Consider the following 25691-nt stretch of genomic DNA (forward strand, 5'->3'; position numbering starts at 1 on the left):
TTAATGTAAATTCAGTTTACATATGTATATAAGAGGTTAATGCGAAATTTTTATTTTAATTAAAGGATTTATTGGTAATTTTGGGGTGAAACTTGGATTATTTGGGGTGTGAGTAGTACGTGTCAAATTGTTATACTTACATCGTCATCACACGCAAAAAGAAGAAGTTGAAAATAAAAATAAAAATACTCCCTCCGTCTAAACCCCTTTTTCCTTTTTCACATTTCTTAAGAAAAGTTGTTAGTGTAATTAATGTATCTATTTTGTGTGTTAATATTACCAAACTGTCCTTTGTTTGTATGTGTATTAAATTTGACTTTACATATTTCAAGACAAGTTAGTAGTATTAATTAGAGGAATGTTTAAGGAAAAAAAAATAAATGCATTTTTTTTTGAAGGAAAAATAAATGAATTTAGTAATTTGATAAAGAGTTTACATTTAGGGACAAATATAAAATCAAATGAGTGGTTAAATATAGGGACGGAAGGAGTGTATCACTCGGAAAAAAAAAAAAATATATATCTAATTGGATATCGTTCATATATATACCATACTCCTTTCCGAAACCTGCCAGTCTCAAATATAAAATCACAAACAAAATATTCCATATCACGGATTCTCTCACACACACTCGCTCCCGACGAACATTCCTCACCGGCGACAGTACAATTTTCCACCCAAACCCATTCGGTGTTCCTTTGATAATGGATGTTTCACAATCTATCGTCAGTATCTTCAATCGCATCAAAAAACTCCGTATGAAATATGACCTAATCAAATCCATAGAAGCATCGCAACTTATGGGAGATAAAATCAGCAAAAAAGAACAAAAACTTCTCCATTCAAAACCTTTGGTTAACGCTCGCCTTGATGAATTGGTCAAGCTTTGTCAACTTCTTTACCCAACCCTAACCCAAGATCTCGACTTATATGAGAATTCCGAATCTGAATCCGATAATTCCGAATCTGAATCCGAGGATGAGGATTCCGCTGCTGAAATCTTTGGTAATTGGTTTCTATCTGCGAAGGATATCGGCCTGATCCTTAAATTGGTTTCTCGACTTGAAGATTCCACCTTTGTGGAGAAGGTGCTTGAGGAAGCTGCGATTGAATTCCGTCAACAACACCCTTATTACCCCTGTGTTCAAGGTAGATAATCTAGTTTTTTTTATTTTTTTATTTTTTATTTTTTAATTTTTTTTTTAACTTCTTTGTTGGTGTAGATCCTTCTTTGATGACAGAGAAGTTGAAGAAGATTATTTCTAGATCGGATGATCGTTATTCTTCTCGCGAGAAGATTTTTTCTGGATTGAGTCGTTTTGGATTCGAACGTGATTCTCTCAAGAAGATTAGTTCTAGATTGGATGATTATTTTGCTCGCAAGCTGAAGGTATAATCCATGTCAGATCCTTTAATTGCATATGGGTTCATGTTCTAGGCAGGCATGTTCTGGACATGCATTGCTTGGTTTCATGTAACCATACACTGATCTTTTCTTAGGTTTCTTTTAACATGCTAGCAGGTTAATGTTTTAACCAACTCATTATTTTGTTCTTTCTATGAAGGCTGACGTGGAAGTTGAGAGACTTGGCCAGCTTAAAATAAGCGGGATGAAGGAAACTGATTTCAAGAAGCAAGCAGAAGTCGATGAGACAATAGCCCATGCTCATATAGAAACAGATAAAGACCATGCAACAATGACGATCACGACGAAGGGCCACGTTGAGAAGTGAATCAAGATAATTCTTTTATGATAGAATGTTTGCTATTCAATTTTGATTACAACTATACTAAGTTCTTATTCAATTTTGATAGAATGTCTTGGGCTGATGTTTGACTCATTTCTCTTGTGATTTTCTAATGGCATGGACAAAATGCTGAATTTTGAGATATTTTGGTTTATTATTACTTGTTTGTACTGTCTAATCTGAATTATAGACGAATCTCTGAATATTATTTGCTTAGAGATATTCAAATGCAGAGAACTGGTCGAATGCTTGTTGGAGCACGCTTGGTGAAAAAAATAAGTTGTATTCAAGCTAAAACAAATTTCTTATGTGTTGCTATTAAGACCACTCCATTCCTCAGGAACTATAATTTTGGAACATTAAATAACTCCAAATTTTCAAAACAAAGAAAAAAGGTGGTGTGTTTAGAAAGAAAAAAAAGGGTGATGTTAAGTGGCAGGCAGGCATAAATCAAAACACTTATAACTAAAAAAAGAACATATCGTTAGGCATAGGAATAGGTCAGGTCGACCTCGCCATTAGGCCAGGCTGGTTTTTTTTTTTAAAGAGAAAATTTGCATTTTTAGAAGCGTATTTAGCTAAAAAAGATCAGTTCAAAAGCCATAAAAAAGCTTCTAAAGCCTCAAGTCACATCATACAAAACTATTAGAGACATCTTTAAAAAAGGATAAAACCACGAAAACAACTGAAGAACAAGAAAGGGTGTAGTGTACTACACCTTATCATGAACAAGCTTGATAGTACAAACTTCAAAAGCTAAGAATGGAGAGGAGTGGAGGTTTCAATGATATTTCTAAAATTAAACTGAAGTTATTTTTATATGTATATATTTAGATCAATGTTTTACCTATGTTATAAAAAAAAATCCTAAGCAAACCAAAAGAGAGAACTAGTAAAAGAGGTCAAGTGCATGTTACAAAGTACAACACTCATTTTTAATTTCACATCAAATAACTCTGCATGAACATATTCCAATGTGTGCATGAGATCAAGAACATGCATCTGTCCAAAGCAACACTCTAGAAGACAATGATATTCTTCTGTTTTTCACAGTCGTTTGAAACATTCTTCCTAAGCCTCACCAACTTTATTTTCTTTCAGAAGCTTTGAAACATAAAAGTTTTTGACGGTCGAAGAAATGGTCGAAGGATCAGCCATTTCTCTCATATTAGTTGGCCTGTGTTCCACAGGTGGGATAAGAGTAACACCAAGCTCTTCAATGCTCATGAAGTTCTGTTCTGTGAAAGGGTTTCTCCACATATATACAAGCATCCATTGATGGTGCAACAAACATCGGCTTCTCGTAGTCCCATGCTCTAACAATACTTGTCAACAGATTGTCACACAACCCTCCAGCAATCTACAACACAAACAAGATGTCTTTAATAGTTAAGATATGGCCATTGTTAATGTATTTGAAATATTTTCAGTCTAATGAAATTGACAAAAATGGATTTTGAATTCTACCAAATTTTCATTTGTCAATAGCGTATTAAAATAGTACTGAAACCCTTTAATTCATCAATGCACCATACAAGTTTGCGAAATAGTATATAGTTAGTTACCTTGGCAGCAGTATGTGCTGATAAGGGAGCAATGACCATGATATCAGCCCAATTAGCAAGCTCAATGTGAAGCACAGAATCACCTATCTTTTTCCAACTTTTCCACTCAGAATCGTCTTTATATATGTCATGCCTGTGTGTGAACAATGATTCTGCTTTCTCATGAACAAGAAATTGCAAAGATGTTTCTGTAACAACTGCTCTTACTTCTGCCCATTCTGAAAAAGCATTAAAAACAAGTCCAAATTTCATAGCAGCTACACTTCCACAACAACCAAGTAGAATACGAGGCTTCCTCTGAGCATTAACATGTCCAAATTTTGTCATAGACTTTCCAATTGCACTTTTTGAGTCTGAGTTCGCCATCATCACCAAGATATTTTAACAATGTCTTTTATCCTAGTTCTTATATCATACGTAGCTCAAAAGACCTTATGCCTGTAGCATCATGCCCGAAATCTGTTAGTATCCACATGAATGCAATGCAACATATATGACAAAATCAACTGTCACAAGTTCTTTAATATACATACGGTTCAGATAAAAAACTGTAATTATCTTATTGAGTATTGAACATTAAATAATTGTCCTGAGAATAAAATGGAATAAACTATGACCTTAGAGCATCAAGATCAAAGGAAACATATTTATTATACAAAAGGGAGTACATAAAAAAAATATATCAAGAACAAGATTCATTCTTTTCAAGGATTCACAATCAAAATCTCATCTCATAAATTTATCAATGCATAAATCATTTCTTACATATCAAACAAATATTGAGTCATTTCTGATGATCAAGAAATTCTGTTTGTGATATGTTTGGACTAAAAGAAAATCAATTCATATTATAGAAGATAGCTGAATCAAACAGAAATAAATACTAACACAGTAGAGTTGAATCTTGAGCCACAAGAACCATGATTGGAAAATATTATAAATTTCTATAAAAGAAACGGTTTTGAGATTTTAACCATGATTGGAAAACTCGTCAACAAAAAACCAAAAAGAATGAAAATATCATAACCTTGTGATTGTGATTTTTAGCTCTTTCTCTTAACCTTCAGAATCAGAAGAACATAGACACACCAAGTTGAGACTCAAGCAAGCTTTTAGAATTTTCTTAGAAGAACCCATGAAACAGCGGCTTTTTATAGCCTTATGTTGGACCTTTCATTAATTCCAAGCAATTCATATTAGCACTCCTACTTTTTCTAATACACTACCCATACTCTATTCTCTTTTTTTCTTCACATGACAAGACCATAATGAATGACACATTTGTTCATTTCACATATATTTAATAAATATAGTAAATGATGTTAATTTTAATAAATTGATTGTATCAAGTATTGATGTAATAACCATGCATGTCTTATTTATGGAAAATGTTTTGCAGACACACCTAGATGTATATAAGTCTTGAGAGAGATAAAGAGAGTGATACCATAGATGTATTAAATTGATGATGTGATACGAAGAAAGATAGAGAAAAAAATAAGTGTTGAATGCATTATAAAAAAACATAAAAGTGTTGAATGAATATTTGAAAATAAAGTGTGTACGAATGCATCAAGGTGACTTGTCTTGGATGCTTAAATGGTCTGAAGGCAACATCACACATTTTTTCTAATGCTCTTATTTCTCAAAGATTCAGTCACTAGTCACTGTGCTTCATGTAGTTTGGAGTGTAAGCTACTTTACATGAGATAACACAAGCCAATGTGGTTGCAAGTGATGAGGAATTATGGCAAATAATTTATTTCTGTGTTTTTTTTCTTTCTGTTTAGCTGGCAATAAATTCCAGAAGGTTCATTTTTGCGTTATCTACAAGCAAACAATTTTATTATCCTTTATCCCTTTGGCTCGCAAAACATGTTGCATGATTATGATTATGAACATATAACTAGTTTCCTTTTAATAGGGACTTGATGTTTTATGATTTGTGATGAAATCAATTTGTTTTGGTGTGTAGTTGATTGTGACACCTATCATTTGGTGTATGTATGAAAGAAAAGAGATCTGTGGTTGATAGCTAAGGCAATAGAAAAAATTTCTCTTCCCTTTATTTGAGATATGTTTTGATCTTAGAGAATTTGAAGTGGAGACAATGCGTTTAATTTATATGGATGTGTTGTCTTTGTTGTTCAAATAAAATATATCGTAACATAAAATATAGCATGAAAAGCGTTCGCAAGAATGGGAAACCCATCTCTTCTTTTCTTTCAAAAAAAAAAAAAATGAGGGGGAAAAAACTATTCTTAGCTAGTAGCTACTGTTCTTGTTTGGAACCGCGGTGCAGATGAGGCTAGACAGACGTTTTTTTAAAAGCTACTATTAGCTTCTTGTTTTCGCAGCAAATGGGACACTAGATGTGTGGTGGCCGCAAAAAGAAATGAAACCAAACACATGCGTAGACTATATTTAGTTAACAACGGATGAATTAACCGACATTAGAGCCTTTCTTCTCCGGTAAAACTATCCCAAATATATGGTTCTTCTTAGCCTATGAAATTATAAACTAATGGTCATTGTTTCTAGTTTCTACAACATCAATGAAAGTAGTCTATTCTACAAAAAAAAAATCCAAGCTCAATCAATTTGAACATGGTTAACAACTAAGCACTAAAATGAAATATACATAGAAATTGGGTTTTCTTTCAGAGGAGATTCATACTGGGATATCATCAGTAGAGACCTGAAGTCTCCGATTTGCATGCCTGATATACATATAGTTGATTCCCATAGCAATTCCAAAACCTAAGACTGATGAAAGTGGTACGGAGTAAATTGGCGCCAAATGCAACTGCAACAAAGTCACAAAGCATTAGCACATCAAGGGTACACTTAAAGAAGACAGTCAAATTAATACTCAAAAGATGAAGTATTTAGAACTAATTGCATTTGTTTCAAATAGGATGCCAATAATGTTATTGTGGTTATGATTTACTAAATCTATCATTGTTGTCGAGCCATAATATACAAAGGAGTAAGGGACTAATCACTATATGTGTGAGTTAAATAAAATGGTTGGATATGTTTTTACTCAATTTAAAATTATAGATATTTCAAGTTTAGTTCCTATATAAATCTGTTCATTGTTAGACTTGCTGTAGGAACTACAAGCACCCTGTTTTTATTGAGTGACTAAAATTTGTTCAATTTTTTATAGGGACTAAAAACATATTTAACCTTAAATAAAATTGGTAAATGTGAGTATTAGATTGTAGACAACATGTTAGCATCTCCATAGTCAAACCATATATGTTTTCTCGTCTAAAACAATGACACAATGCTTCCACTCCAAGGAAAGGCATAGGAAGATTAATGCATATAGTAGATACAAGCAACGTTGCAAGAAGCAATTAGCACCAATTTAGGAGATTGACTAAGGCAGGAGTTGTTACCGTTAGTAGGCATGTGATTTATAACAAGAAATCTCAGCATGCTAACTCACCAAAGTATAGAACAGTCGCAAAGTTACATACACAAGTCCAAACTCAAGAAGAGCATACAGCGCCATATACTCTCTGATAGCTGCAAACAATATGAGTAAGCATTCATTTAACATTCAAAGAAGGAACAATACTATAACAAGAGAAGAAAAAAAATCAGTTCTGTTTTATAGTTTATACCAAGGAAAAATGCAAAAACAGATGCCAGGAGGCTCAATGTAAAGGAAACTGCTGCTGGTATAATGATGGATCGAGTCTTCGGATCAGGATACTAAACAGTGAGACAAAACTATGATCAGAGCATGGAGAAATTATTTTTTTCTCTACTTTTATTCAACTGTTCAAACAAGACATATATAGGCTAAACAAAGAAATGTAAAAGGAAATAAAAAATAGGTAATTCCTATGATTAACTAAGATGCACTGATGTTTAAAACTCTCACGTTTGAAATATCTGTTTGTCTCATGTTATCGGTCATTTTAAAATACCAATAATGCATTAATTATCATTTTGTAAGGGTACTAGACTAGAGTGAATGAAGCTTATTTTATCATAGAAATTAGTGCATTAAATGTTTTCTTAAGCAGTGCGCATAACCTTAAACCACACTTAAGATGAGACAGAGGATAATTTTTTATATTATAGGCAAATGTTAGTAAGTTATGTTTGTAGGGGAGCCTAGACCTCATTCTCAACAGGGTGTCTAAGCTCAACCACTTAGCAGTGCAGAAATTTCTTGTGAAATTCAAGATTCCCTTCCAACTAAAGACATATAAAATCAACTATTATTGAGTATAGAAATGTCTGAAAAGGAAAGATATCTTAATAGCGCCTCAAAAATCAGAACATTGGTCGTTATAATTACTTTTCAGAAAGGTAAGTATGTGATCTTTGTTTGTGCTAATATATAAACATTTACATGAATGTATTTGAGATTCTTTCCGGTATATCTGAAATGTAATGCTTATAACTTATACGGAACCTAACAGGTTTAAAAATCAAGTAGATGCCAGAAGGTAAGGCGCGCAGAGTGTAGATTTTAGGCCGAGGGAGGGACCTTGGGTGAGGTGCCGCACCGTAAGCCCAACATAGCATTCAAACAATCAAGTCAGCTAACTAATACAAACAAAGTATTGCTTTCGAATTATTTCGAAAGTAAGCAAAATAGGCATACCAGTAGATCTACAAGGAAGTTAAAATAGCCTATGGTGCTTATCAGGACAACCTTCGATTTTGTGGTGTTGTTTCTTCGTACAAGATGCATGGGTCGTGTGGTTTTTATAGGCATAAATCTCCTTGCATGAAAGATGGTAAGTGATCAAAATACTATCATAAGAATTTTAAAGAAACTAACATGACTGACTAAGAGGGTTAACCCAAATATAAACGTTGTGATTTTGGGATACATATTGAGAACACAAAGTATAAAATTCGATAATTGTTTTTTCGGCTCATATAGTAAACATCTTATGATTTGGCACGGAGGTCATGTTAACGTGAAATATTGTAACAAGTCTAACTCCATCATGTACCTTTTTAAGTATGTGAAGAAAGGTCCTACTAGGGAGACAATGCATGTGTCAAAGGATGGCGAAAATCATGACATATTTAATCACGTAGATGAAATAATAAAGTAGTATTATGATTGTCGATATCTTTTCCCTTAAGAGGCTATTTGGAGAATATTTGCTTTTGATATGCACCATAAATGGCCTCATGTCCTTAAGTTGATATATCATTTGCATAATGAAAAAAATGTTTTATTTGGAGATAATACTGACATCAATTTAGGTTTGAGGTATAATGAAGAAGTGTATACTAGGTTTCTTGCTTGATTTTGTGTAAATCGTCAATATGAAGAGGGTTGAGACATAACATATATTGAATTTCCATCAAGATTCATATCAAGATTCATATATGTGAAGGAAGGTAAATGATGATAGTCATGTAAACATGGATATTCTATTGGAAAGCTCGAGCACACACCCCGTACTGGAGGTGAGCTATAATAAATGAGGATACAATGAACGATTTAGAATGGTTGTATGGAACACAAATGCAAAAAAAACAAATGATGGTCCTACACATGACAACCTTAACCACAAATCGCAAATTTTGTCAAATGGATACTTTCAATTGTAGACGGTGAGGTCGATGCTGATGAAAATGGTGATAGCAAGATATGAATTCCTGATGATTTGCTTATATTTAAAGTTGATGACCTTTATAAATTTTGCATACCTTTTTTTTCTTCTACATATTAGTTTATGTGAGTTAGGCTTCAGTGGCTCACCAGGGACAGGGAATGACTCAACGCTTAAAGAACACTTATATATGCACTTACAGATCACCCACCAAAAAAGTCCTCACACTTATAGCGGGAGTTAGACGCATAACCTTGCTGGTGAGCTAACTCCTTACCAACTGAGTCATCCTTCATTAGCATACATTAATACAACTATATAATATTTTTGGTACAACTACAAAAAAATATTTTTTTCTTACAATATTACAATTTACTTTAAAATTACGCTGACATATATGTCAAATAAATTAAATATAAACTAATTTTGTGTGACACATATTCTTTTTTTTATATAAATTAATTTTCAATTTAATTCAAAATAATATTTTTTTATTAAAATTTTGAGAGTGTTAATTTCCCGTGCTTTGCACGGGTATCATACTATAGTGTAAGACCCGTATATTTACTAATTCTGTAGCACATATTCACGTATCTATATGAGGTAATTAATTAGTATGGTTGTGTTAAGTAGTATTTTTATTATTTACAAGATCATGGAGTCTGTTGGTTCTGATGACGGTGGTTTCTTTTTCTTATATGGTTACGGTGGTACTGGAAAAACCTTTATATGAAAAACATTGTCGGCTGCTGTTAGATTGAAGGGGTTAATTGTATTGAATGCTGCATCCAGCGGTATAACGGCTCTTCTATTACCAGGTGGAAGAACTGCGCACTTGACGCTGACAGTCCCTATTGAGATTAATGATGCATCATCTCTTACGATGGAAAAGGATAGTCCTAGGGCAGACCTGGTGCGTGCTGCAAAGTTGATAATTTGGGATGAGGCTCCAATGATGCACATATGGTGTTTTGAGGCAGTTGACTGATCAATGCGTGATATCATGTCCAAGAATGATCCCTAAATGAGTTTAGACCTTTTGGTGGAATGAAAGTAGTTTTAGGTGGTGATTTCAGGCAGATATTGCCTTTTGTCCGAAAAGGATCGATGCAAGATATTGTTGATGCCTCAATCAATTCATCAAAGATATGGGCTTATTGTAATGTGTTGAGGCTTACTGTTAATATGAGATTGGGTGCATCTTCGGTACCTGCAGAGCAATAAGAAATTGCTAATTTTGGCAAATGGATACTCTCAATTGGAGACGACGACGCTTTGGATGAGAATGGTGAAATGAAGGTAGAAATTCCTGAAGATTTGCTCATATCGGACACAACAAATCCGTTGATGTCACTTATAGACTTTGTGTATCCCGATTTGAATGATAACCTTGGTGACCCGCTATTTTTCCAAGAAAGGGGAATACTCGCACTAACGCTTGATTCAGTTGAGCATGTTAACGAATATATAATGTCACTAATTCCAGGTGAAGAGAAAGAATATTTAAGCTCTGATTATGTTTGTCGATCGGGAGAAAATTCTAATGTCCAAAGCGAGTGGTTCACAACGGAATTTCTTACTGGTATTAAGAGCTCTGGAATTCCAAATCACCGGTTGAAACTAAGGAAGAGATGTCCAGTTATGCTGATGAGAAACATCGATCAGGCCAATGGACTGTGTAATGGTACAAGGCTGGTAGTTACACATCTAGGGAAGAGCACGATAGCTGCTACCGTAATTACAGGAAAAAGGGCAGGTACCAGGGTATTCATTCCTAGGATGAATCTTATTCCGAGTGTACCCTTCAAATTCAGGCGTATGCAATTTCCATTGACGCTTTGTTTTGCAATGACAATAAATAAAAGTCAGGGTCAATCTTTATCTCGAGTGGGAGTTTATCTTCCTAAGCCTGTGTTCACGCATGGACAACTCTATGTCGCTGTCTCTCGAGTTACTTCTAGAAAAGGTTTGAAGCTGCTCATCTTGGATTAAGATAATAATGTTTGCAAGGAACCACAAATGTTGTGTATCGTGAAGTTTTTCAAAAAGTATGATCATTGGTTATGTTTTAGAATTGTTGTTGCTATAATTTAGAAAACTAAAGTTGCGTATTGTTTGGAAGTCGTTTTTTTTTAATTTCTTTGTAAGGCGTACTGGTCATTACAGAACATGCAATTTCTATATAAGCAGATCCTTCTGCCATTGACTTTTAATTGATGCACTTTTCAGGTATAACAATATGCGGAACCTTTTTTTTTTTTTTACATCGTTGTTACCCTAAAATACAATATTTACATTAGACCATTGGTTTTGTAAAAAAATAAAAACAAATAACAATCAGCGTTTCTGTAGTCCAAACTATATTTATACACACCCATAAAAAATTTAACGTTTGCATTCACAATCTAGTGTATACATCTGACACTGACTATTATATAAAAAAATACAAATTTTTTAGTTTTTATGATTAGTAAAATACATTATGTCAACAAATAATAATATACAGTACGTCAACGTATTTTTGCCAAAATATTACATATGCTAAGTTTAACAATGATTGCATCTTATACTACAAATAATTAGTATAAGTATAAATCCAAATACTTTAATCGTTATGTGCAATGTTTAGATATTTTAAAATATATACAAAATTAACAAAATCAAGATGATATTTTTTTCCATATCAAATTTAAATTATAACCACACTTATAACTTTAAGATAACATAATATAAAATCTATACATTTGATCAAAAAAGTTTTTTATTTTCCGTGCTTGGCACGGGTCACTATACTAGTAAACTCCTATTTTTCAATCTTCTCCCATCTCCTATAACTACAAATAATAATATACTAGCATAGTTACTAATCTACCCTTTTCCAAATCTAATCACATTCTTTAAAATTTAAATTCATGACCTTTCATGTTTTCATATTTATTTTGAGTGGTGATTTTCATGCATCATAGTTTGTATATGAAATTGAATAGATATACATTGTGTCAGTGAGTTATCAATAGGTGATTCCTTCGGAGACAGAGTAACCAAATGACAATCAACGAGGATGAATTCGAAATAGAGAAGGGTAAGTTGAAACTGAAGAGGAAGAAAATGCGACAATCATCTAGACAAAAAGCATGCAAATGACGACGACTGTGGCAAATTCTGATGGAATGGTAATAACTTTGAATGTAGGGTTAATTATGTTTCTAGTCCCTATAAAATAGCGACCTTGTAAGTTTAGTCCTTACTTAATTTTAATAGCATTTTTAGTCCCTAATTTTGTTTTTTTGCCCTGAGTATTAGTCCCTACTCAATTCAAATTTGTTTAATTTATGCTTAAACTCTTAAATTTTTGAACAATTTTTTGCAGACATGTTTAGAACATTACTAAAAGTTCCTCCGCAAAAAATTATCGCAAAATTTGATTTCTACATCCAGATTTTATTACTTTTTATCTTTAACTTTTGTCGTTTTAAAAAATTCATATTTAATTCATTTCATGTCTGAAAATTCTAAATTTTAGTAAACGAACCTTTCATAGTGTTCTAATCTTGTCTCAAAAAAACCGTTCAAAAATTTAAGAGTTTAAGGATAATTAATCAAACTTTGTTTTAGCAGGGACTAAAATTATAAGTAAATTTTTTTTTTATAAGGACTAAAAATGCTATTAAAATTAAGTAAGGACTAAACTTACAAGGTCGCTATTTTATAGGGACTAGAAACATAATTAACCCTTGAATGTATCATCTATTGTAAGTATTGTTATTTGAAGGAATAACAGTAAAAAAAAAAAATTTTAGCAAGAAAACAAATCTATTACAAAAAAAAATAATTCAAAACATACATTTTTTTTGACAAAAATTCAAAACATAAATAGAAAAGAAATTTCAAAATTTATATGTTTCATTTTTTTAGCAGGGGTCAAACATGGGTTCAAAATGTTTGTGTTCTCTATTATGCTAACATTTTATTCTTTGTTTCTTTACTATCGTTTGATTTCATTTCCAAAGCATTTTATGTAGGATTTTCGACTCAATCAATGACTAAAGTTAATGAAGGAAAAGTAAGAGCAAAATGGAAAATAGGAGAAAAGAGAAGTTGAAAACTGAAATTTTAATAACATCGCTCCTTTGTCTATTTTTTTACCTTCTGTCAATTTTCTTTTCCTTTCTAATTCTTCTGTTAAACCGTGTTTTTTATTTATTTTGTTTGGTCTGACTCAAGTGTGAAAATGATAGCAACAGTGTGCAGTTATTTGTTTCAAATGTAAAAAAGATAATATTTGACGTATAAGATTAGATTGAACATAGCTAATTAGCATGAGTAACATGCTAAAAACTATGATTAATAGTTTGCTTCGATTGCATCATCCAAGTTCTTGGATTATAAACAATTATAACACATCAATTAGATGATATTTCTTGGTTAGTCATTGCTTATAGAAAGAAAAAAAAAGTTCATTCTTTTCTATAAGTTGTCGGTTTTTTGTTATGTTTTGTTATTTTGTTTTTACTTTTTAATTTTTTTCATGTCAAGTTAAATAGCTTTCTTCAAACAAATACAATAGAATTGTTGGTGGATTGATTGTGAGGAGGCTAACAAGTTAAAAGGGACCAAGGCTATTTTTTCTCTCTTAACATCGAGTGTAGACGCATGAAGCAAATAAAGTGCATGATAGGGTTTGGTTCTATTCAATGATGTGTAATTGTGTGAAGATTTGCTGAATTACTTTCATCTTTTATCGCAGTAGCTAGATATGCCATGAGTACTTGGTGTAAACGAGTAAAATTGTTGGAGCAAATGAAACTATATCAACGGTGTGGTGATTCTATCGATGGTTAAAGGATGCATCAATTTCGTAGTTTATATGTTGGGAATCTTTTTAAGTGGTGCAGTGACTTTTTTTATATAATTTTAGCATTCCTTTTGATGAATTAATGCCCACCATACTCCTATGATGGAGGGTGAAAACATGATGGATTGCATATGCAATTTTGCTTACTTGGATTGGTTAGTATCAAGCCTAGAAGTTGATATATACAAAAGTCTATCATATTCATCATTTGTGTATCAATAATTAAGAATGAATTTATGTTTTTTCTTTTGTCGAACTAAAACAAAATACTACATTATTTTGTATGTATGACTCATTTCAATAGGTACATGAAGTGTTTATGCACATGGAGCTTATTAATCATGTAGAGTTTCTACTTCTGAATTTCTAACTCTAATATTGTTAAGTGTTATCCATGTTATAAGAAGTTGTTTGTTTCTTCTTATTTGAGAGAATAAATATGTTGTATTATTTTTTGTTGAGCTTGAGTAGAATATGGCAAAGATATGTGTTTACTTCATGGTGTGAGGTTTGTCTCATTGATAACAAGAAGAGTAAGAATTTGTGGCATATGGTTTTGGTGCGTGTTCCATAGTTTATTCAGGTATCACTCTTAATGCTGCTAAATGGAGAGAATTTGTGACATGGTTTTGGTGCATCTCGGAATAGCATTTACTCCAATGGTTTGCTGCATTTATCAAATTTGCTAGGAGATTATTAACTCAAGGTGCGGGAAGTTGGGAATAACTTCATCTCATGTAGTTTTTTGAGTTATGTTTTGAGACCTAATTTTGTTTATTTATTAGTGATGTAATTAGTGTTTTCCATGAAGTTGTAATTTTTTACTTCTATACAACTTATATGTACTTTATTAAGATCATTTTTAGGGTTTATAATTAAAATTGTGTTGATGTGATGGCAACACGACCTTTACTAATTTTTTTCTAGACTTTAATTACTTTACGCCCAAACTTCATATTATTAGGACTCCTTCAATGAAAATCAAAAGGTTAACACATAAAAAAACATCTCTGCTAAATAATAATGGGTTATGTAACAAAAAAATCCACCACAAAACTTGGTCTTTAACAAAAATTATAAGAAAAAGTAGTGTATGACTATTTATCTTTCTTTCCTTCTACTATCTATCTCTCATACCAAACCACTAAAACAATCCTCTCACTTTCTACTCTCAATCTTTCCCTTTACAATCTTTTCTCTTACATTCTTTCCTTAAACTTTCTTTTCCCAGCCAAACAAAGCCTAAATGATTGCTAAAGTAGAGAATGAAAATTAATCATTGAGGTAATACTTGGTAAGTTGATTATTGAAATTGTAAGATTGCATAATCTAGTACTTCATATTATCAATGTTCTAAAAACCATATATTATGCAATTCACCTTAGGACAGGTAAAACCATGATTTTCTACTTCTAGATAATGACATTATTTTTGGTTGGTAGAGTTTTATGCAATTTTCAAGCATGGTCTCTTGTAAACCATATGTGACACTTCCTTCTCTAAAAGAAAAATTCCTTATTTTCACTTGGATGATAGAGATCAATATTCACTTTAATGCTTTCTTTTCGCTAATTCCTTCTTATTGGAATAAATTTATGTAGATTCATGGTAGTACCATTTTTTTTATGTACATTATCCCTTTTCAAGAATGAGAATATAAGGAAAAAAACGTCAAACAAAGTACATATATTTGATTTAAATTTTTAATCAAATATATCAAATTTGTGTAACTTTTTTTTCTTATATTTAAAGTCGGAGTAATACATGACTCATTCTTGAAAAGGGAGTATATAATAGTGGAATTTGAATTCCCAAACGACGAGGAATGTCACATTCCAAACATTGGTGATTGTTTGACTAAGATTGGACGATCCAAAAAAATGAAGCTTGTAATTTTTATTTTAGAGTTTATAATATCGAGTATGAAATTGAATTGTCCGACTTGATAGAATGACTTTCAATGTGCCTACTATGTGAATGCAGAAAATCCTTAACCGCGAGGGAGTCCAATACAAAAAAAGTGGTACCCACTTATATTTCATCGAGTAAGAGAGAGAGTGTTAGAAAGTAAGTGTTAGATTGAGCATTGGTACACATAGTTACTTATCATAGCATTATTTAACCAAACTTGAAACTCCTCCCATTTTGTTCAACTTCATCCCATTGTTAAGACTTTTCTGTTTGGTTTTTCTTTAGTTTATTCATAGTTCACAAAAGTGGGAAAAGAGAAAGAAAAATGGAACTTTCTCAACTTGGTTTTCTTGAGGAGCTACTAGCTCCAAGAAAAGACACATGTTTATCCAATGGTTTGAATGAGTTAATACTCCCTAATGGTTGGACCTTTGACTCATTTGATGAAAATCTTCTCATCAATCCATCTTTAAGCCCTTCATTTGCTTCATTCTCAACACCATTAGACCATAGATTTGAATGTCCTTATGGAACTGATGCATCATCATACCCTTATCTTGATGATTCTCAGTTCCTGAGGTTGATGATTCAGCACCAGTTTTACCACAGCAAGAAAGTATAGAGTTTGGATTTGTTGGAAGTGAGAACAAGAGTTTGGAACAAAGTAAAATCGGCTGCAAAGTTGAGGAACAAGTTAGTGAGACTCCAGTCTTTAACATGGGTTTGTGTGATGAGAAAAAAGCCAAATCCAAAAGGGTTGAAGGACGGCCTTCAAAGAATCTTATGGCTGAAAGGAGAAGAAGAAAGCGTTTGAATGACAGGCTTTCCATGCTTAGGTCAATTGTCCCTAAGATCAGCAAGGTGTCACTAGGCCAATTGCCAAATAAAATATATATAGTTTGAAAGTAATATGAACATTTTGATTAACTTTTAAATCAACGAGGGATTTGAGACCGTCTGTTTTGAGACATCTAACAATGCATTTTCAACAAGGAACTTGATACTAAATGTCTTGGCCATCAACATATGAAAGTTCCTAATCATGAAGGAGGATGACACCCTCATCTTGGAAAAAACCATTTGATATTCTTCAATCATTCAATTCAAGTATGATCATCTGGGATTGAATGCTTGCAAACTATCACTGAAGTTGTTTGGTAAAATTCAATATTCTGTTGCATTAAAGGATATTAGATAACGACCTGAGTATTTAATACTAAACAAAAATTCAAAAAATCTCATTGTATGTGTTATACTGATCAAACATGCAAATATTTGATCTGCAATATATAAAACTAATAAATTCCAAAAGACTTATCAACAAACTCAAACTTGGTTTTCTTTGCATTCTTTCCAAAACCGGCAGTGAGCAAATATTGCCGATTGTGATCTATATTTCAAGCAAAGTACCTAGACGGATACAAGACAATTATCATTGCTCTATAGCCTAATCTAAATGCATTACATCTAAAAAATTCCCATTGCCGTATTACAATGGAAGTTTGGAACAACAAAAAAGCGGATTGCTTCTTTTTATTAACTACTACAAGTAATGCTACATCTACAAAACTTGGGATTTCCGAAAACTAGATTTTGACTAAGCTACAATGTCTAAAACTTCAAAAGAAACTGTACATGCAATTCTTCAACAAGTGTACATGCAATTCTTCAACAAGTTTCAGTCAATTAGCTCGAGAAGAGCCTATGGACTTTCACCTTCAACTCCAATGTCATCGTCATTGTCCTCGTCAGAACTACAAGTGTCACCCATGAAATTGATTTGGGATTGCTGAAATTTATTGATAGCATCTCTAGCTTCAGAAACCAATGCAACTTTTGCAGCTTTAACAACATCAGTTTTCCGAATGCCTTTTCCTTCTCCAGCTACAGATTTGTTTTCCCGTGTAGATGCTGCTCTTCTCCTAAGGTCCCTAAATCTTAATTGATTGACATATTTTTCATGCTGCACCTTGTTCTTTACTTGCTTTAGCACAGGTGGACTAGCAACACCTGATGAGCCACTCAATCTAGAAAGAGACTTCTTATGAATTGAAGATGATGACGATCTCTCATTGCAAAGTTGTAGGAACCCTTGATTTTCCTTTTGTTGCTTGGGAGTACAAAGTTCTTCACTAGGCAGAATAGCATTAGTAGAAAAATCAATGTTGGGTTCAAGAATAGAAAATATGTCCCCTTTATGATTTGGATCAACTTTAAGATGGCGCTGTAGCAGATTCTCAATAGATTTCTGAGCAACGATGCTCTTTGGTTTGAGAATATTTGATTTGCCAGCCTTCTTTCCAGTAGGTATGAGCAGTTTACTTGCAGATATTGAGAATTGATGAAGGGGTGATGAGTTAATTGCCTTTGCCCTTGATCGAGGCTGACATTGAGGTGGTGTGTGGAAGTCTAGGTGAACTCTATCGAAGCAATCTTGTTTAGACTTCCCAGGTACCTGCAACAGATTTTGTACAGCAATTTCAATGACCAGAGCAAATTAGCACATATGCACTTATCTGGCAATCAATTAACCATCAACAAATTATAATTTTATTACAATTTTCTTTGTGATGGTTACAAATAACGATCATTAACCAGTAATCCGAAAAGTAAAAGTGATTCTGTCATTTCATAAAGATGTATGAATGGTTTTATATCTAACATATTCCCCCATGCAATTGAAAGCTTGACCTCTGAATAATGCAAATGCTCGCCTAGATAGATCACTTGGTCATGGAAACTCTAATATCATATCATAAATAAACTATTCCAAAAACGATATTCGATAGACATGAAAGATTTCATATTATTTTTTTTATTTTTTTTAAGGTTTCATATTTTATATTTAACAGTTACCTTTAGGAAATAAACACAAAGAAAGCTTCTCTATAACAGCAACATATTAGAAACGGTTTACATACCAAACATCGAGATCCAAAAGTTATCATACTGGACATTGTGCAGCCTCTATAAAATCATTGGATCAAACACTATAATTAGATCCAACAGTTCTACAGCAACCGCACTCTGTGCAGCTCTACCACTGTAAGCCCTGCTGCAATGCCATCTTTATCATTGTGTGCCACATTGCAGCGGCTGGACTGTTTTCAAGTGACATTTCAAGCAATGTATTTGTTTTTTAACATTTAAAAGAACAACAAAACAAAGGCATAAGATAAGGTCGTGATAAACCAAAGTCATCGTCTTTGTGTGAATCTTTAGGGCAAATGGTGAATCACTCAGAAGTTTCAAATCTCACAATTGGAGACTAATCCGCTCTGACTCTCCGGAACCGGACACGGCCTTTCTATAAACACCAACTAGTTTGAATCTAGGACACATGATCCAGCTATTTACCAATTGTGTTGAACTTTGCTGATCCTTGACGGGTTCCATAGTATGCCAAAAAAAGTTTAGCTTACTGAAGTCATTTAGACACATCAACAGCAACAACCAAGTCTTATCCCACTAAGTAGAGTCAACTACGTGAATTAAACAAAGCCATAAACAATATGTTATATATTAAATCTCTATCAAACTCACTAATCACTAGGTTTTTCTTAATAATTTCTCATATAGTATTTCTAGGTCTTCCTCATTTGGACACATAATTCTATAAAATAGTCATACATGAGTAATTAACTTCGTTTTTACTCAGGGCCGGCCCATAGCCCGTCGAGGCTGGGCTAGGCCACCGGGCCTCAAAATTTTAGGGGCCCATAATATTTTTTTTATAATATAAACCCCAAAAATATTAGGTATATACTAGCAAAGTTAAAACATATACAGGCACGCTGCTATGCTCCAGTGGTATAGCATCCTGCATTTTGCCGTTAGCTCTTTGGTTCAACACCCACTAGGTACTTTTTTTATAATTTTTTTATTATAATTATGTTAGTCAATTGTTTGGCCCCATAAACTTATTCTTTATTCTGGTGAGTCCATCATATATTTAACCCAAATCAAATTGATGCTTTTAATTAAAAAAAACCTTGCAACTTTAAGTAATAGAAACATTATAACCGTAATACGCAACATACAATTGACGTTTTTTTTTTAAATTTTTTGGATGTTATTTGTAATTTTTATAAAAAATTGCTTTTGTTGTGACTTTTATCAGGGGCCAACTTCTAAAATTATAACGGGGTCTCCAAATTATTTAAGACGGCCCTGTTTTTACTTAAGATTCTTCTCCAACTACAGATATTTTTCATAGATTCAACAGTTCTACAGCGACTACACTGTGTGCGACTCTACCACTGTAAAGCCTGATGCAATGCCTTCTATAAAACCATTGGATTAAACACTATAATTAGATTTGATAGTTCTACAGCGACCACCACCCTATGTGCGACTCTACCGGTGTAAACCCTGCTGCAATTCCTTCCTTGTCATTGTGTGCAGCATCGCAGTGGCGGCACTGTTTTCACATGACATTTCAAACAAAAGTACTCGTTTCCTAACATTGAAAAACAACTACAAAACAATGGCATAAGATAAGTCCGTGATAAACCAATATCGTCATCTTTGAGTGATTATTTTTGAGCAAATGGTTAATCACCCAGAAATTTCAAATCTCACAATTGCAGACTAATCCGCTCTGAGATTAAGGCATCACCAGTGTTTTGACTCTCCTGAGAAGACCTTTCTATACAAACACACTACTAACTAGTTTAAACCTAGGACACATTATCTAGTTATTTACTAATAGTGTTGAACCTTGCTGATACTTGACGAATTTCATAGTATACTGAACAAATTTAGCTTATTGAAGTCATTGAACACATCAACAACAACAACCAAACCTTATCACACTAAATATGGTCGACTGCATGGATCAACCAACCCATTAATCTTCTTAATATTAATAGTTTCTCATATAACTTGACAATTTCCCATAATTTTTCTAGTTCTTCCTCGTTAGACACATAATTCGATCAAATATTCATACATGAATAATTAACTTTGCTTTCGCTTAAAATCATCAATTCTTGTTCTAAAATTGCAATCTTACATACAGAGAGATAGCATACCAGTTTTGAAACGTTCTTCCAGAAATGTGGACTAGGCTTTGCAGTAAAATAAGCTGTTCGCAGAGCCAATTCTTGTTCCTTAGTCCACCCTTCTGCAACTTCACCACCACCACCACCGCGCTTTCTCTTCTTTTTCACACCACATTCAACTTCTTCCTTTCTCGACTCTTCCACTGTTTCACCATCTTCAATCTCTTCCTTCTTCCCCCCTTCCTCAATTCCATCGCTGCCACGGCGCCTTCTTCTCCTTTTTCTACCACCTTCAATAACCACAACTCCCTCATCACAGTAACCAAATTCACTCACTTTAACAACATCATTTTTGTTGGAGAATCTAGGAGATCGTCGTCTACGTGACGGAACTTGATCGCTCAAATTGGGTGATTTGGATCTTGACCGGGTTGAAGATTTGGGTTTTGGGGTTGTGAGGTTGTTGTTTTCATGGAGGAGGAGGAGTCTCGGTGATCTTCGCGGGGTTGGCATTTTCACAAACACTTGGTAGGGACTGACGATTCTACTGAACAGAGAGGAAATAGCTTCTTGTTGTTTTTTTTGAGAGGGAATATCGTGAATTCAAAGCAAATGAGAACGTGTGTTTTTCACTGCAAACGGGATTTCATAGCATTTGAAGGATGTTTGGCAACCAGTTAGAAAAGTGATTCTTCCTTTCAAAATCGATTCCAATATGTGTAGCTTTTGCGTCTGGGTAGAATCAATTTTATGGAAGTCACAATATATTTTACAGCTTTACCCTTTTTATGTGCTACAGTGCCATTGTCTAGAGTTCCCAAAAAATCAAAGATGACGAAAAAAGAAAAATGTCCCAAATGTGTCAATCCGTTATATTAAGAATTATATTAACCAAAATAAATGATTGAGAAAAAAAATTACCAAAATAAATGAATGAGAAAATTAATCTACATGTTAAAACCCATTTTGGTTATTTCCACACTCAAAATCAATTTTGACACAAAATATCCAATTTTACATACAAATCACTTTTGGTTTAATGTATCCAAACACAAATCAATTTATGTTAAACTCACTTTTAACCAAAATCAATTCTCACCACCGCATAACCAAACACACACGGAGTTTTACTGTGAAAATATAATTTTATCCTTAAATCATTTTTTAAATATTTATATTTATCTAATTAAGTATTAGTAAATTTTAAGTTTGAATTTGTCTAAACAGAATATGCAATGAATAACTAATATTTGATTTTTTTTTAAAACTATTTTTTCTTCAAAAAACACATTCACTTGTTTGTTATGTATTGGTTTTCGTTTAAAAATTGAGTTATCTAAAGTATTGATAGTGATCTTGAATATGATCAGAAGAGACGGCTGGAGCGGGTGCTATAAAGTTGATGCGGAGTGGTGTGCCGTAAAGATACTTCAACTTTCAAGCTAGTGAGACTTCAATGTGTTTTGATGTTTTTCTTAAAATGGGAATATGTACCTGCTTTAAAAGTGGGTTGCTCTATTTATAGATTTCTAGACGGTCACATAAATATGAGCGTTTGAACGATTACACCCTTATGGCGCAAGGGTCGAGTGAACGTTTGAATACCTGAAGGGATCAAATTGGTTATGAGCGCCTCATTTGGAGTTTCGCAAATCTTCTCAATATAAGCCATCTATAATGTATTTGACCATCTCGTTGGGCCTTAGCTTTGTGAATTGATTTCAAATGCAAGGATTGAGCCTTGGTTTAGTCCAAAATAGATATTTATAAGATATAATAATTAATAAGAAATGAGGAAAACATAACTTTGGATTTCTCGAATCTCTTATTGGCGTACCTGACTTCCTTACCATATTGCTAGCAAATTTTCACGAATAAAGAAAGAAAAACCAACGACACCTATGGAGTCGGGTATGCTTACCTCTACCCTAAGATAACATATTTTTATTCTCTTATGTAAGGTTGTAAGCAGTGGCTCAACTGAAATAGTTCAAATCAAACAAAACCAAAGGCATTGATGCTAATGGTTAATGAAATGTTAGGAACACTCTTTCTAAGACTCTCTAACGCTCATTTTCATATTGGGTGAAACTTATGTAGGACTTACCACTTTATGTGGGATCTATTTCCAAAGTGTGATACACACATTAATTTCACCTAATAAAAGAGTGAGTGTTAGAAAGATTAGACATAGCACTCCTCTTGTTAATGACCAAATAGCAATGAGATATGTAATAAGTATTTGATTATGTTATGGTTAGAATTCTATTTTGCACGTAGAGACATTTCAACTAGAGCTAATTTATTTTAAAAATAAAACAAAGGAATTAATGGATAGTGACAAATATGAAAATGATAATGCTAGATAACGTGAAACATAGGTCCGGGGAATTTCCCAAATGAACTGGCAAGTTTTATGTCCATTGGATTTGTATAATTGTTTGGCTAACCGCTTAATAAAAAAATAAATAAGAGCAACAACCCTATGTTTTCCGGACATACACAATTTTAATTGGCTAAGAAGTAATTCGCGAGAATTTCGTTGGATAATCTCTCTAGATGTTTAGCACTACTCATATGAAAAATGTTAAATTCTACTACTTTTTTTTTGTACAAAAGAGCGACAAATGCTCAAAAGAAAAGGAAAAACAAAAAATTAAAAGGCTAAACAACATTTATAGGAATGTATGTCTCATAAATATTATCAAAAACAAGCCTTTGAAGCTCTCTAGAAGATGTCTTCATAACAAGAAAATTTCAAGAATTTGAAGCGAGACTAAAATTTGGTAACTAATCAACAAAAATTAAACTACATATAACACTTTTAAATAGATCAAAACCATACGAGAAATAGACGAACCTAGATAGACCATGTACGGGCACCCCAAATAACATGACCATGTGTGGTTTTAAAACCAAATCGTATTGATATTTGAGAGTAATAGATACTCCCTCCGGTCACTATTATAAGCAAAAAACTGTACTTTTTAGGTTCATTATTATTATAGACCACATACATCATTTATTCAATGAACCTAAAAAGTAATTTTTTGCTTATAATAGTGACCGGAGGGAGTAGATAAGGTTTTTTACAACAACAAAAAGAACATGAACACGAAAATGACAAGAAAAGGAATGGGGTTACTTTGAAAGTGGATGGATACGTTAGATTAATGTTTTTCAAAGTATGATTAATATGAGCAAATTAAATGACATGTTTTTAGATATAAAAAGCTGATGTCATAACTCCATTCATGCTATTTGTCTAAGGTGCTTGGCCACCCATAACACTAATAAGTATATACAACACGCATATGACACTGCAACGACAATCATATAACTTAATTCTATTCTTTCGTGCCTCCCACTTTCTCCTTAAACCAATCCAATACCTTCAAAAGATCAAATAGATATAATATTTTTGTACTTTAATCACTTTCCTATTCTAGTATAAAACTGGCTATCACCATCCTCAAGTCATTCCAAATAACTCAAGTCACACATAAAATAAAGCCAAAATTTGAAATAAGTTTATAAAGAGGAATATATTTTACTTTTTAAACCGATTTTATAAAAATGAGTTAGATAATATAAAAATCAAATAGCACCATATATAGATGACAAAGCTCCTTATTTAAAGTTTTAGGATCTATATCATTTCAAGATTTGAACTCTAGATTTCTAATTAAACTTTAAAATGGATGTGTAATTGCAACTTGAGACCGCTAATCCCTATCTCTTGCTAAGCATTTAATTAGGATTTTATGTGATTATAAAGGCATGATTTATAATAAATCGCCGTCTTTGAAGATTTTTTTCTTACTTTTTAGAAGGAGACAACATATTCGATGATGATGAAAAGGAATTAATAAGGGAACATGATAATATAGCTTAGAAAACAAAATAATGTAAAAGGAGGAATATGGTGCTGAGATATTGTGCAATATTGCATGATAGCTGTGCTCTATGATATGTAATGTACCTAATATTTTGCAAGGATTTCCAATATATAATGAGTACTCATTTCATCTCACCATCTTATGATAGTACTAACAATATCGGGGTATATGTTTTGCCTGAATTGTATATATATGCCCCACTATGTTATAAGTCTCCCATAAGGCTCAATTATTATGTACTAGCACTACTATTATATTCAATTTCTTTTCTTTTTTATGAAGGAATCATTTCAAGTTTCAACTGGGGGCGTGACCCATAGATTATTTATCCCCAGTAAGGCTGAGTCTTTATCTATCTATAATAAATGCAATTGATTGTACCTTGCAAGGAAGATGCATTCTTTTTGTTGAATGACCTTGCAAGGAAGAGGTGGAATGTTGTAAAAAAGAAAACAAGATAAGAGAGAGTAAAAATACAAAAAGGAAAAATGTTTCATAAAAATCAAATAAAAGTTTTCAATTTTATAAATTACAAATATTACATTATTAATAATAAATTGTAAAAGAATCATGATTTTTTTTCAATAATAAAAGAATAATGTCAATTGATAGAAATAAGTTTAAAAAATGTCAATCAAATATTATATCCATAATTAATTGAATGAAGGGTACTATTGCCAATGATTTATTTTTCATCTATTTTATTTTCAAATATTATATCCATAATTATTTTTATTGTAGGTTCTACACATTTTTTCCAATCTTTCATGGTCCAATTATTAAATTGTGTGGGGTCCACAATAAAAACTAATCCACCTAAATTAAGAAGAAACAAAGAAATAGATGATATATAATCAAATGGACAAAAATAAGTTAACTAGTTATATAATATTTTATTGATGTTTTTTTCTTTTGTTTTTAGGAGCATATTTTATTGATGTTGTTTTTCTTATTTTTATATATTAACATTATATATTACAATTTATAACTCACAATATGCATATGCATAAAAATATTTCTATGTTTGATTTTTTATTAATAAAATAATATATTTTTAATTTATTATTATGAATTATATTTTTTCATTCTCTTTATTTTTAAATTTTTTT

The 25691-nt window shown here is 32.5% G+C and overlaps 2 protein-coding genes, 1 long non-coding RNA gene and 2 pseudogenes across 4 annotated transcripts; 2 read left to right on the forward strand and 3 right to left on the reverse strand.

Moving 5' to 3' along the window:
- Nucleotides 1-570: 570 nt before the first annotated feature.
- On the forward strand, nucleotides 571-1891 carry LOC146908641 (uncharacterized). Its single transcript, XM_085725629.1, has 3 exons — nucleotides 571-1150; nucleotides 1225-1391; nucleotides 1567-1891. Exons 1-3 carry the CDS (start codon nucleotides 706-708, stop codon nucleotides 1732-1734), a joined length of 780 nt encoding a protein of 259 aa, XP_085581755.1. The 5' UTR covers nucleotides 571-705; the 3' UTR covers nucleotides 1735-1891.
- Nucleotides 1892-2660: 769 nt separating this feature from the next.
- On the reverse strand, nucleotides 2661-3739 carry LOC146908642 (phosphopantothenoylcysteine decarboxylase HAL3a-like; annotated as a pseudogene). The gene is made up of 2 exons (XR_015019017.1): nucleotides 3315-3739; nucleotides 2661-3109 (listed from the first exon to the last, which is right to left on the reverse strand). The product of XR_015019017.1 is annotated as a phosphopantothenoylcysteine decarboxylase HAL3a-like (transcript).
- Nucleotides 3740-5710: 1971 nt separating this feature from the next.
- Nucleotides 5711-7059, reverse strand: LOC146908643 (uncharacterized). Its single transcript, XR_015019039.1, has 3 exons — nucleotides 6950-7059; nucleotides 6772-6851; nucleotides 5711-6120 (listed from the first exon to the last, which is right to left on the reverse strand). It is a non-coding gene; the product is annotated as an uncharacterized LOC146908643 (long non-coding RNA).
- Nucleotides 7060-15898: 8839 nt separating this feature from the next.
- On the forward strand, nucleotides 15899-16583 carry LOC146908644 (transcription factor bHLH93-like; annotated as a pseudogene).
- Nucleotides 16584-16994: 411 nt separating this feature from the next.
- On the reverse strand, nucleotides 16995-21370 carry LOC146908645 (uncharacterized). Its single transcript, XM_085725351.1, has 2 exons — nucleotides 20714-21370; nucleotides 16995-18135 (listed from the first exon to the last, which is right to left on the reverse strand). Exons 1-2 carry the CDS (start codon nucleotides 21194-21196, stop codon nucleotides 17383-17385), a joined length of 1236 nt encoding a protein of 411 aa, XP_085581477.1. The 5' UTR covers nucleotides 21197-21370; the 3' UTR covers nucleotides 16995-17382.
- Between the last annotated feature and the right edge of the window lie 4321 nt (nucleotides 21371-25691).

Source organism: Medicago sativa, chromosome 7, assembly GCF_051527215.1.
Source record: "Medicago sativa cultivar Bolivia chromosome 7, Bolivia_mono, whole genome shotgun sequence".
In the NCBI taxonomy this organism is placed as follows: Eukaryota; Viridiplantae; Streptophyta; class Magnoliopsida; order Fabales; family Fabaceae; genus Medicago; species Medicago sativa.

Bases quoted from the DNA above. Each gene is read 5' to 3' on its own strand.
- LOC146908641 (XM_085725629.1), top strand. From the start codon at position 706: ATGGATGTTTCACAATCTATCGTCAGTATCTTCAATCGCATCAAAAAA. The intron at 1,151-1,224 runs GTAGATAATCTA...TTGTTGGTGTAG, and splicing joins TTATTACCCCTGTGTTCAAG to ATCCTTCTTTGATGACAGAG. The intron at 1,392-1,566 runs GTATAATCCATG...CTTTCTATGAAG, and splicing joins ATTTTGCTCGCAAGCTGAAG to GCTGACGTGGAAGTTGAGAG.
- LOC146908645 (XM_085725351.1), bottom strand. From the start codon at position 21,196: ATGCCAACCCCGCGAAGATCACCGAGACTCCTCCTCCTCCATGAAAAC. The intron at 18,136-20,713 runs GTATGCTATCTC...AATCTGTTGCAG, and splicing joins GGAAGAACGTTTCAAAACTG to GTACCTGGGAAGTCTAAACA.